The sequence below is a fragment of the Rhyacophila brunnea genome, unplaced genomic scaffold, assembly GCF_057557595.1.
Source record: "Rhyacophila brunnea isolate RB1 unplaced genomic scaffold, BYU_Rbru_1.0 scaffold_3, whole genome shotgun sequence".
NCBI classification, from domain to species: Eukaryota; Metazoa; Arthropoda; class Insecta; order Trichoptera; family Rhyacophilidae; genus Rhyacophila; species Rhyacophila brunnea.
In genome coordinates, this window is record NW_028232965.1 from 36,495,615 (window position 1) to 36,509,319 (window position 13,705).

The 13,705-nt window shown below is 33.4% G+C and overlaps 1 protein-coding gene across 2 annotated transcripts in view; it reads left to right on the plus strand.

Annotated features, from left to right (window-relative positions):
- The first annotated feature begins 159 nt into the window (after positions 1-159).
- Positions 160-13,705, plus strand: part of LOC147068295 (6-phosphofructo-2-kinase/fructose-2,6-bisphosphatase-like) — a 39,796-nt gene continuing 26,250 nt past the window's right edge. For both annotated transcript variants that reach the window (XR_015071393.1, XM_085953262.1), the window contains exon 1: positions 160-1,117. Coding sequence is in view for 1 of the 2 variants with exons in the window: in XM_085953262.1 (XP_085809388.1) it covers positions 751-1,117 (367 nt within the window). In the remaining variant the exon portion in view is untranslated. The remainder of the gene's footprint in view (positions 1,118-13,705) is intronic.

Sequence of the window (13,705 nt, forward strand, 5' to 3'; positions counted from 1 at the left end):
GCTAGTTTATTTAATTAATATAAATATAAATAATATAAAATTCATATTCTGACTGAATCCGAACTTTCTCGAACGTGAATCGATTTCCACTCACACAAGTAAAGTTACTTAACCCGTCCCACGTCTATGCGTCCCACTTCAAACAGAACAGTGCGTGCTGAGTTGATATTTTATTATAAAACAAACAGTACATACATAGGTGTTCTAATTTAATATTCTAAGGTGCCGCATTTCGATTAATATTTATTCATTTCACAAATTATTTTGGTCGCCACAATGTGTATTTTTAATTTTCCATCATTCTTACCGAATCAAAATGAAATTGGCCACAAATCGTAAACACTAAACATCAAAACAAAAATAGGCCAAAAGAGACTGTGCTCATTCGGTAAGGTCATCGGATCCAAAATTATAAATCCCAGAATAAAGAAATTGTGAAAGTGAACACGAGATTTTCACGGTTCGAGGACCGCACGAAAATATCTTAAAGTCATCGTTTTTCTTGTAAGATCGGACAGTTTTCACATGTGTGTAGTTTGCGTTTTCCGGCGTTGCATTGCGTTGTCGGCGGCGGCTGTGGGGCCTGGGGCGCGCGCCCGGGTTGCTGCCACCATGAGACCTGATCTCATACAGTTCATCAGGCACACGTCCTCAGACCACTTCTGTGAAAAGGGCGCCGAGATTTAAGCGGGGTGCACAGATGGAACATTGTATTGTTGTTGTTTGTTTACTTTTTCGCAATTCGCCGATATGAATATACAAAAGGTAATTCAGTTGTATTTGTCGGTGCTGTTGCACGTCCATTTGGTGGTTCTCAATTTCATCTTGAGGTTGAGTTTCATTGCTACGATATCTCGCAGTATTTGTCAGAGCGATAAGAATCGGACGGGCGAGAGGGGTTTGTTATCAGCAGTCCGGCGGTGGCTGCAGGGGGCCGCGAGCGAGACTCCGCAATCAGTCGTTAGCGAAACATCAAATGGTCAGCTGTGCACTAAAGACAATTTCGTTTTTACCGGCATCAAAAATTTCATTACCAAAACAATGGCACCTGTGTCCACCACCGATTCCATGCTCGAAGACAAGAAAGAAAGGATGATGAACACTAAACAAAGACCTGGTGAGTACCCACATTTTCCAAATATATATATATACCTACATTTATTACCTCTATTTCATAATAAATTCATGCTCATTTTTTTATCAATTTGGTGAATATCCACATTGTTTTAGCCGATCTACATTATTAAGAGATACATTCCTGAAAACGGTGATAAATTTAATACATACGACTGTTATAATAATTTGTACCACGTAAACAAGTTTAATGCCAGATTTTTTATATACCTACCTACCTATAACTTTTTGGGAAATTATGCTGATATTCTACGTGAAATTAAATGATTTCAATTTGATTTTGTTTCCTGCAGCTAATTTCAATAGCCAATAAAAATCGCTGAATATAATATTCCCAAAATATCTCGGCATAATATTATTATTATTTTCTGTCTGTTGGTATATTTTTATCGCGCGAAATTGAAATGCACTGTTGCAAAGAAAATCGCAACAATGTAAAGTTTGATTTTCAGGTACATTACTTAGGTCTTCCTAGATTCCTTACAAAAAAATAAACAATAGGCGTTGTTATCGTAACCTATCCACGTATCTTTTAAAATACCATTCGCCAAATAAAGCAGGTAAAATTTATTAGTAACCTGTGAACGTAATTCTTTTAAATGTCATTCGCAAAAGAATCAGGTAGATTTTTGGTTGCTTTGTTGTGATATTCGCTATGGCTATAGCTATTATACAATTTTCAGGGCCAGGCTTTTAGAAAGTAAGCACAACCGGTTCTTGAACTGTCTCTCCAGGAAACAGATTTTGGTTCGATACCAATTACAACGGCGAATTTATTTATTTTGCACTTCAACGTTCAAAACATCAAAGATTAAAACACTTATTGGCGTTCCTGTAACGTTTTTAGTGTAGTGTAGCCAAAGAAAAAATAATATAATGTAAGTTGGCAGATTAGAATTGAAATATGGCGGCCTTATTACAGTTTTTGTTTTCACTTTTTAATGCGAATGACATTAATTGTGATTGTTCATCTAAATATCTCTCAAGCCGTAAACGTGTCTAATATGTGATTATTTCCTATCCACTTCCATAATACAGAGGAATCATTTGACGATAATCTCTTACTATGGGTAAGGATTTCCCAGTCATTTCACCGTAGCCTGTTTCTCATTTTCACTCATCATCGTCGCATATTATCGTAATGTAAATTGGAGCCAAGACTACACGGAATCGGTCATAACAAATTTATGTAATTATTGACTCTTTCCGTGCATCTAAGATTGTGTGTTTAAATGTTGGTGTTTGACGTTTGCAGGCGAAACTAGTAAAAATTCTCTATTTAACTAGTTATTTTTTTAGCTTGAGTTTTATATATCTATACTTGATCTGGTAGAGGAAGGTTTCCTCGTTTTCTTTCGTTAATATAACTAATAACGTTACATAGATACGTTATTAGGTTCATAAACGTATGTTGCGTTGGGCTATAGATGAGAGGTTTTCAAATCAAATTCGGGTACTTAATCTTACTTCAACGGTCTGACGCATGGTCAGAATGATTAGCCAAGTCTATACTCGGGACTCTTCCGTACGTCTCACGAATTGAACACGGGGCATGCGTCGTAGGCCGGTCCTCAAATCGGTTTGAAAATGGCCGCTATTTTGTGATGAAAGTACTAGCGCACTGCGATCCAACCGGCTTGGATTTCTGTCCACACCCCCCCCCCCCCCCCCCCAAGCAGCTTCGTATTTTTTCGGTAAGATTCGGGTGGTTCGTGCAGTTGCTTGTCAATAAATATATTGGTACTGTTCGGTTATACCGGAGGCAGCGGAAAACGCATTTTGAAAATAGTCGATAAACTGGATTATTTGTTAGTTTGGGTTAGTTTAGGTTCGGTTAGGTTGGGTTAGGTTAGGTTAGGTTAGGTTTGGTTAGGTTAACCTAACAAATAATCCAGTTTATCGGCTATTTTCAAAATGCGTTTTCCGCTGCCTCCGGTATAACCGAACAGTACCAATATATTTATTTTACTACTATTGATAGTATTGAAATATTACGATTTTTTTGCAAAATGTCGACTGAAATGATGACAATGAATTTTATTGAGGAGTATAGGGCACATTGCGCATTATGGGATATAACTCATAAAGACTTATACGAACAAACTGAAGCGCTGGTATATTATCTATCACTTCACGAAGTGAAAACTGTGATGAACGATTGTAGACAGTAAAACGGATTCATCTCCTCTGCGCATGCACAAAACTTCTCGGTGTAAAACCAGAATTTAAAAGTTGAAGAGGAAGTGGGTGATGAAGTGACTAAATGTGGACTTAGATATAGATTCGCGTGCATCTTTGGTTGTTTTCTTCAAACTACAATAAAAAAATTGTCAATACTTATGGTCAACTGGTTGAGTTTTGAATAGGTAGGTACCAGTAAAGCTTGAAAAACATCAGCCAATTATGGTGCGATTTGTATCAACTTACATACTTCTAATACCTAGAATCTAAATTTATTGGTCAAAACCCAATGGGGGAATGGAAATCGAGGGTAGTTGTGTGTAGTTGGGTTCCACAATCTCTGAAACTGGCTTAGCCGTCTCAGAAATCACTCACTGATATATTTAGGATGCTGTGAAACAAAAAAACTTTGGAAATCACTAGTAGGTATATGACGTATACTAACCATTTGGCAATTGATAGAAAAACATGGCCCGTTGGCTCAATAGGTTAGGTTAGATCACCAGCCTTTATCTGAGAGAAAAAAATGTTAAGACTCAGATGTTTTTGCATTTATTAGGAACGCAACAATGTATAAATTATACCTATTTAAGTATAATATTTTTGTATTTGTAGTGTTCATTCAATATAAACGCCTGTGAAAGGTTATTATGGAGGCCATTTCATAATATGATGAGATAATGTCAAGAAAGAAGACCATGAAAAAACTTCAACATGTAGGTAGATAATATTTTTTTTTGTTTATATTAATATGAACATGTTCTACTACAGTGTTTCTCAAAGTGGCAAATGACCGCTACAAAAAGAAAGACCGGTACCTACATCTTATCATGACGTACTGTGGGATATACCTAGTACAAAAGATTTTGATTGCATTTCCTTTATCATATCTAGTTAAACTTGGGTACAGCGTGTTTATTGCACCTGCTTATTTACGTGTGTACGTACCTACAGCTTACCTCATAATCTCGGTCAATGCTGTTGTATACCATCATCATTTAATATGCATGAAACCTATTTAGATAGGCATGCATGTATACCTATTGATGGTCTGATATCTCTAAATATGATTAATGCAGCATTCTCGTCGTCGACTCACTCAAGACTGAAGTCGCGACTACTGGGATACTGCAGAACTCATCTCCATTTAGGCTATTACGCCACCTGGTTGTTGCATTTTCCCTTCTATCTCCTGCGCAGGCATACCGCGCCGATTGGCTTATGCATTTCTTACGGCGGAAGGATCGACAGGCGAACGGTGGGCGGACGCTGCGTTCGGTAGTTTATATCGGCGCAGACGTTTTATTCTGTCTTCGATTTGATCGCTTCACCCCATCGGCGTACATACGTCACCTGCCTCTTTTTCCTGGCACACTGCCTAATACTTTTAGTATTTTAAGTTTTCAAGGCTTTGTGGTTCTCGATGAACAGATAACTATACAATTAGTCGCAGGCAGTTAGGATACAGATTTTTATCTGATGTTCTTTATGTTGTAATTTGTTCAGTGCTTCGTTCATTTTCTCGGCACTTTTCGCCAGCACTACATTTCCGACGTTCTTTGGTTCTTAATTGCAATCGCCATGATTCCACCCCGTACGTCATACATGAAGCTTAGATACTAAAGCCAGGCAATAATTAATTAACAGTATGTTAAAGCTGTGGGTGGGCGAATCCAATAATCAACAAGAAGAAGAAGAAGAGGGCGACTGAGATTAAATGGTTACAGCGTATGGTTACATGTAAATTGTTCGTAAAACATTTCACCGTGGCACAGTTCGCCGTGAGCTTTCTATCTATATTTCTGACCGTATAATATACGGTCTCCAATTTTATTAGATTCAATTTTCATAGTCGATTTTGGCAAAATTCATGAATTAAAGAATGAAAACCTAACCTAACCTAACAAATAATCCAGTATATCGGCTATTTTCAATTTTTTGCTGCTGGCTTCCTGTAAACCGACAAGAACCGTGTTTTATTTAGACATGAATTTTATGTCAGTACTATATGACCCAAAGAGGTTGGACGGTCTATAATATACGGCCATTTATATTTCCGATAAATGACCCAATATAAACTATGCTTACCTACTGTAACGTAACGTAATATGAGAAATACTAATGAATATTATTTTTACTAGCATATCGGTCAGATTGTGTGTCAGATCGCATGCGGGCCTAGTATTATAATAATATCTATGTGGGTATATTTTTTTATGATTACTTGCACGTGATAGCATTTTTACGTTATACCAATTTTAGATAAGATGGATTGTTCTTATTATTACTATATTCATATTCAGATGTGACGTTGCACGAAAGAAAACATACCCATATAGCTCAATTTTTGTTTTCCTTATGTACACTTTGTTGTCGCGAACTGAAATTAAAATTTAAAATTCAGAAGAGGAAAGTCAGAATAATACTTATAGCATAAGCTCATTGAATCAAATGTCTTAATCACGCACGTGCGTACACACAAATATAGGTGTCATTACACGCCAATGACAAATGACATTATTAATGGACGACGCACTCAATACAGTAGCTTGCAAGTAAATTCGCGCATTCGCATGTATAGGTAGACATCACGCAATTTCCATTATGCGATATCACGCATAGGGAATTTATAGCAATATGACCTTTATTGTAATGGCGTTAGAGCAGTGTTTCTAATGTCAATGTTCATTTGAGCGAACCCGTTCGAACCGAACCATTCGGCAGACCCAACAAAACGCATCAGGAATTTATAGCAATAAGTATCACCTTTATTGTAATGGCGTTAGAACAATTATGCCATTCGGCAGACCCGACAATAAAGTGAGTGTCATTTTCTATTCCAGATGATTCGTCCATATTAATGTCATTGTTACACGCACGTTTAAAACAACGTAACCTTCTCCAAAGAGTATACGACACAATTAATAGATTTCTATATATTTGGCACTTACTCAGCGCTCGAAATGGAAAAGTTTACGAACCGGAGCGCTAGATAGTTTTCTGATGAACAATACATAGTTATCATAGTTAGAAGACATAGATATCAAATTTTATGTGTATTATTTCAGAAAAATAAGTGTGTTAGATTTTCTGTTATATGGCCTAGCTAGCTCAGACGTTCAAATTATTTTTTCCACGAGACGTAGCGATAATTTTACACAACAGGAACGGCGCTCCGGTCATTTCGAGCCCTGCTGACTTACTATAATTATAATAACACAATGTAACAACCTCTCTCGTGATAACCTAGTATTTTTCTTCTTCTGTCGTGTCTGTGCGAGAAAAGCGTCTAAACTTTTCAGTTTTTTTATATCTCCATGCTACGTACCAATGGCCTCGCTTGTTTTGCTCACTTCGACTAAGTCGCTGATTATGACTATACATTTAGCCCTAAGATTATTATAAGCCAATATCCGTAACTCTTCCTGAGAGAAATTGTAAAGATATAAATAGTGACAACTGCTACGCGCTACAGTGTGATTTAATAATGGTATAAGCATTATACTAGGTAGTTACTTATTTTATTATTGTAAGAAAATTGCCAACTGATTCGTTCTCTGTAAATTGGCGATAGGTATAAAGAAACTGAAGATTGTCGAGTACATACATACTGTTCAATAAAATACAATGCTGAGACCTGTGCTCACAGAACAGATAATAAATAGAATACCAATAGGCTATATTCAATACGCCGCATGGTGAAGCAGGCTTTTGAATGTGTGAGTGTCCTACGAAAATTAAGCACGCATCAAACGTTTATGAAATGTTAAACGTTTTCTAGACACGTGTGTAAGTTTAACCCGGATTCATCCTTACTCGAGTCGGTTACCTGCTATCACCTTACCCGTTGTGTATTTCAGTTCCCATTAATTCTGATTTCTCTGCCTGTGCTCAACCCCATAATGGTGATTACTGATTATAATATTACGAATATAACAAAAAAGACTAAAAACTTATAATATATGATTAGTACCTAACCTATCCCTACCTTAGTTATTGTGCCTACCCGTGCAATCATTAATGAACAAAACCATTCATTTAAAAATGTAGGTATACGTCAGAGGACACCTATATTAATTTTGTATGCACATTGTAGGTAAAATAAGAAATTAATTTAGGTCATGATTTTATTATGTTTGTATTCAGTTTAATTGTTTGTTATGTCTGCCATTTACGACTGTCGTAACGCCATAAATGAGCGAGTGAGTACCCAGAGTACCCATGTAACTTGTTTAAACAATAAGATAAATCATACATACGTCATGTCATGATCAAAAGTATGTACCTACCTACTTTATTTAATACCTCTATGGTACATACATTTAATTATACGCCAAGAGAATTTTCGCTATTTTAAATTATATTAAAAATATATTATATAATTCAGTAAGTAAGTACATAGTTATAGTTGCTCAGTATGATAATAATATTATGTTGTTACTATTTAAATATGATTAAGAATTATTTTATTTTTATGCTCGTTTTAGATAACATTCAGAAATCGGAAAATCACTTTTCTGTGTAGGTATTGCAAAATGTTGGTTATATGTATGTAGTTATTAATATTTACACATTCTTTACATACCTACATTGGTTTGTTTTGTTTATGTGATATCAAAACAATGAACAGTTGTGATTATTTATGCATATTACATATTATTGTTGTGAAAATTACATTTAAATATAATCATTATTAATCAATAATCACCGTCAAAATAATATAACAATTATAATACTGGTCGTCTTTAGTTACGGTAATATGTGGGTCTATTCTATACTTATCGACCGCTAAAGTGATAAATATTATCAAACTTAGGGTAGGTTTGTATCAAAATATTAGCACTTATTGTAACAATTACACGAAGCTGGTTTTTATTGTTGCAATAAGTGCGATATTTTAACAGCAGCAAGACAGGTGCTGTTAAAATATAGCACTTATGATATTCACTTGTACTATTATATCTAGTAATAAATACCTAATTACAAAGATAATATTATAATATGTAAAATAATATTTTTTGGAATATATTATATCATTTTCATCCTAGCGCCAGAGTGCAAAGTTATGAATCATTATACTCTGCATCAACTCGTTCCCCAGCTGTTTCCTACCCTTGTACCTTGTGACCGGGTGTGTGTTTGCATTTTTTTTACACAATTTTTCTAAGTCTAGGTCTATTTGTCGATTTTTTTTTGACTTGCGGAACCCCTAAGATGTGCCGCGGAGCACAGTTTGAAGACCACTCTGGCGTATCCGATACATGTATGACGAATACACAACTGTTAACCAAATTGAGCCTTTCACACGGAAATTTTATAAACGTCATACCTGTGTATCGGATACTTCTCCGCGTGAAACCGCTCTTAGCAAAAAAGAGAGAAACTTAGAAAACTTCTACCAGGATAATATTTATGAAACTTAAAAAAATCTAAATAATTGAGTAAGGGAAACAAACTAAGGTTTGCGATGTACCATGTCAGAAACGTCTTATCTAAATAATATAATCGATGGATGCGTCACAGTCGATCCTGTCTGAAAGCTGCAAACTTGCATCTATGGTTCCATTCTGTCATTTTTATCTATCTATAATAATATATTTGTGGGCCATCGTATGCGACCACTAGTTTATAGTTTACGGCAAATGAAAGCAAATAGGTAGGTACCTACCTATTTAAATGAATATAACATTCGTACAAAACAAACTGCTATGTACTTAGGTACTTAGTTTTATTGTTTAAAGTGAATCGGAAACATACTCGTTGCTACGAATGCCCACTCGGAATAAAAATAACGCAAAAGACAATCTTTATTGCGTTTTTTATCATTTTGTTCGCGGGAGTCAAATTTGAAATTATTTATGTCTGGATGAAATCGTATTTGCAGACAGCACTGCTGCTATCAGCTATCACACTATAAAATAATAATTGTTTATTTACATATTGATTCTATTTATTGTTAAATTTTTTCACTGCTGCATTTTTTTAAATTTATTTTGCACTAAAAACTTAAATCTTATTTTTGTAAGGACCTACCGAAGACTGCAGATACGTGGAATAATAGTATTTTTTCGTTTACCTAGTTGTCCATTTTTCAAAAGAATAAAATAACAATAATGAATCTACGTACTTAATGTAATAATACGATAGGTACGGTACGATAGTACCTATAATAATATTATAAGTAGGTACATTTAAATAAAAACCTAGTTATTCACGAAATGAAACCGTTTATTTTCTTTTATTTTGTTAACTGTCAATTCATGGTAGAACTGCATTGTATTGTTGTTTTTATTTAATAAAACGCAATTTTTTGTAGTACTTATTCCACTTTAGTGGAATCCAACATCCAAATAGAATTCCACAAAAGTGGAATAAGTACTACAAAAAATTGCGTTTTATTAAATAAACACAACAATGAAACCGTTTAATTTCCATAGTATTTCTAAAATATTTGCATCCTATTCAACAGAACAGTTGCATTTATTGGTATATCTGAAATTGAGATCTCTGTCGTTTATGGGAAATAATATTCCGATTATATGAATTTAATATATTGATTGAAATTACTGAATCTACGGCATATTTAATAAATGTCTGCTGCAGCAAATTTTATTTACATATTCAAACTCAAATCAAATCAATAGTTCCCGCACTTTGGGCTTTTATTTATTTAATTTGGTGAGTACATACTTAATTTGAATAAATGTGTTTAGATAAACGTCTACATCTTATTATCATTCGTATAAATTACCCGCTAAATTTATTTACCATCACAAGTAGGTGCCTACGGTATATTTAGCAGATGAGACGCACAATCAAACTAAAAATCGTTTCCAGAAAAATCGGGAAAACTGCCAGAAAACTTTAATCTCTTTTTTTAGTCGGAATACAGTTGGGTACAAAGTGCAGAGTACACACCGGCTTCCATACATTTTGAAAGTGTATTTTGTGCAACGATCTACTTACACACCGTGTTTGTTTTTAAATAAGTTGGTCTAGAAGTAGCATTTCAAAACAAAATACCTAGGTACCTACTTATCGAGTTGCGAAGACGTCGCTGGTCAGTTGTTGACATTGCACCTCTCATACTCCGTAAGCCTAAATAACATGATTTAGATTCATTTAAATTTTAAAATTACTCGATGTCTAATCTATCTATGCATTACAATTTTTTGCTAAATAGAATTGATTATGTTGATATAATAAAACATACGAAATAGTTAATTAAATAGTATGTATAATTGTATTTGGTAACGTCAAGCACACACTAAGTAGATAATATCTAATTATTGTGTTAAATATGGATTTACATTGTTTCATTATGTAGAAAGTATGTACCTATAATACACAACATACCTTCTGTGCCTGCACCTATTCTGTCAACATCAGTAGCATCATTTTGTAATTTTAAGTTGTTTTTCACAATATTATCTTATCGCTTATCATTACTTATTATCGCATTTCAATATTGGATTATATCAGTACCTTACCTTTGCCACGATTATGATTGTATAGGTACAACTAATATGTAGGCACCGTAGACTTATTATTACCTATTTAGGTACATGTTTATGCTAAATTTGCCATTTTATTTTTTGTAAACATATCTATAAATAAACATAGGTAGGTACGGATAGTTCGTGCTACACAACTTACTTTAGGCCCAATGAAATACTTAGTGTGTTATTATAAATAGGTTTTTTCTATAATAAGATATATTATATACCAAGTCTTATTATTAATTAATGTTATTGGGTATAGGTACTTCTCACAAAAAAACAAATGTTGTTTATTGCCAATATAATGCAAACAATAGAAAAAAACTGGCTGAATAAATTTATACTCACCTTGAAAATCGTTTTTACTGAAAATAAGCATATTTTATAAGCAGTTGGATATATTATTATAATATCTTTATAATTTGGTAATATTACCAGGTACATATATAAGTAATATGTATGATTAAGTAATACCTACTTACCCATTAAATTCACAATTTGTCATGATTTAATTCAAGTATCTACCTATTGCGTAACGTTTTTTTTTCGAATATAACTCAGTATTTTTTTCATAAAAAACAACAAACATGTTACAAATAAACATCTATTATTCGCTGCGTTGGTGCCCCAAATAAATTAAAAAAAAACTATTGTGCGTCACTTCAAGCCAAGACTGAATAAAGTATGTATAAGTACATAGTATTATGGGATTTTTTTTATTATTGTAGAATAATTTGATTTGCAACCTTGGTTAAATGTTTGGCAAAATGGCCATGAAAGATTTATAAAATAATTAATTTTATTAATAATAATATGCGTCTGTCGTACAATGAACCCAAATAGACCACCAGCAACTAACTGCTTTATCATAAATTTATGTTTGTATCAATTACCCGCAATGTAAAATTTCAGTAGAGTTGAAATTTGAATTTTAGCGATTGTGGTTATAGTAATTCCATACTTACTTATCTTATTAATTTTTAGATATTTCATTGATTTAAAACTGCATTTTGCTATATCACTTCACATTTATTTATGCAGTAGCTATGGCATTTGAATGAAGTAGGTAGGTATATGAAAATTAATAAATTATAATATAAATTATAATATAAATAATTAATAAATTAATTTAATTTAATAGTTACACATCAGCTACTTCAATCACTCTCCACTCTGCATTATGTAGGTACATACTATGTATTTGCACGATAGAACTTAATATCAACCCTAGTAAGATTTCTGACACTACAATGCTGTCTGAAAAATTTGATTGTTATATTGTGGACCGCATACGGCCCACGGGCCACGGTTTGTTTCTCACTGATCTATACATAGGTAATTGTCTCGTGACTGCATTCAAATGTGAAAGGTTGGGTGGGTGTTGTATTTTATGAGTTTTACTGGCAGCTGGAGGAGAGAATAATAAATATTGACTTATTTTTAGGCGTCGCAATTTTGCTAAAAGTTGTTATGTTTTGGTATAAAATAAATTAAGTTCATTATATCCAATTTACATGGCTACGATCTCGTCTTTCTCTCTATGGGTTTGAAGTTCAATTTCTTTATAGTTGCGGTAGCGTAAGGGCGGCTGAAAGAAAGACCTGATACCATTAAAATTAGTTACGAAATATCTTAAAGCGTATATTATTATCTGATATGCGAGGTGTTATATTCGATTCGAGGTAAACGGACTAAAGAGATTTTTTTTAAATTAAATAAAGTTTCCCGTCCGTTCAACGAATGCAGTACATATAACGATATAACACAAATAATGCTAAGGTATATTAATTATTATGCAAAAAAAAATCTATGTTTTTCCTTAAATATTAGCACGTTTTATAGGAATGTTTAAAACGCTAAGGTACTCACAAACTAATTCTCGTGTATCTCCAAAAACATGTTATGAAAAACGGCTTTCCATTATTTTATCCAGTGTCACCTGCATCGCTTTTCCAGTTGCTCAAAATGACAATGTACCTATATGATCGATTTATCGACCCGATGATTGGAAATTTCTGTAATAAAAATGACAAGTGCGATTGCATTACCAATCGTGTGGAAGAAATAACATATTGTCTCATTTGCGTCGCTTTTGGTATGAACAGTGTAATTTAAAACCGAAACCTAATTCCCGCCATTTCCAACAGGTTTTGTAATGGTCTATTTACAAATATAATTTTAAAGAAATGCACGTAGTCTACAAAAATATTTACACTCACATAATATTATAAATAATGCAGCAAAACGAGCTCAATCATCTTATTTTTGATTGCGTATACTTTCTACAAGTACCTATAAATTCACGAACACGTCTTGTTTTCTACAAGAGCAACAATTCCTTAATTCACTGTATATTTGCGAAATTATCAAGTTCATCAATCAAATAACCGACATTAATAATTAATTAATTCGTTCGTAGCAGTAGATTGATACCATGGTCCGTGCAAACATTGGTACAGTTGTACAAAGATCTTCAATAAAGTGTTTATAAACGTTATTGGTATAGATTTTAATATAATATACACATACCTACATGTAAAATGAATTTCAAATAAAAATTAAATCGATATTTTGCAAGAGAAATAGATACTTAGGCTTTTCGTGATGCTGTTAACTTAGGGATTGGTGAATATAATATGAAACTTTGCCAAAAGAAAAATTTCAGTAGGTAAATCAAATTATAATATGAATATCTTTATAAATCCATTCAAATTTTTCACGTGTTCGTGGCATGTTTTTATATTTTTTTTAAGTTCTGCGATGTCGCAATACTGTAAAAACATAATACACATACTTCCATCAATAGTTATTATGTATGCATGCAGTAATCCATGAGCCGTTTTTTAAATCGTTTTTTTTATTATTTAACCATATAACCGATTGCATCTACG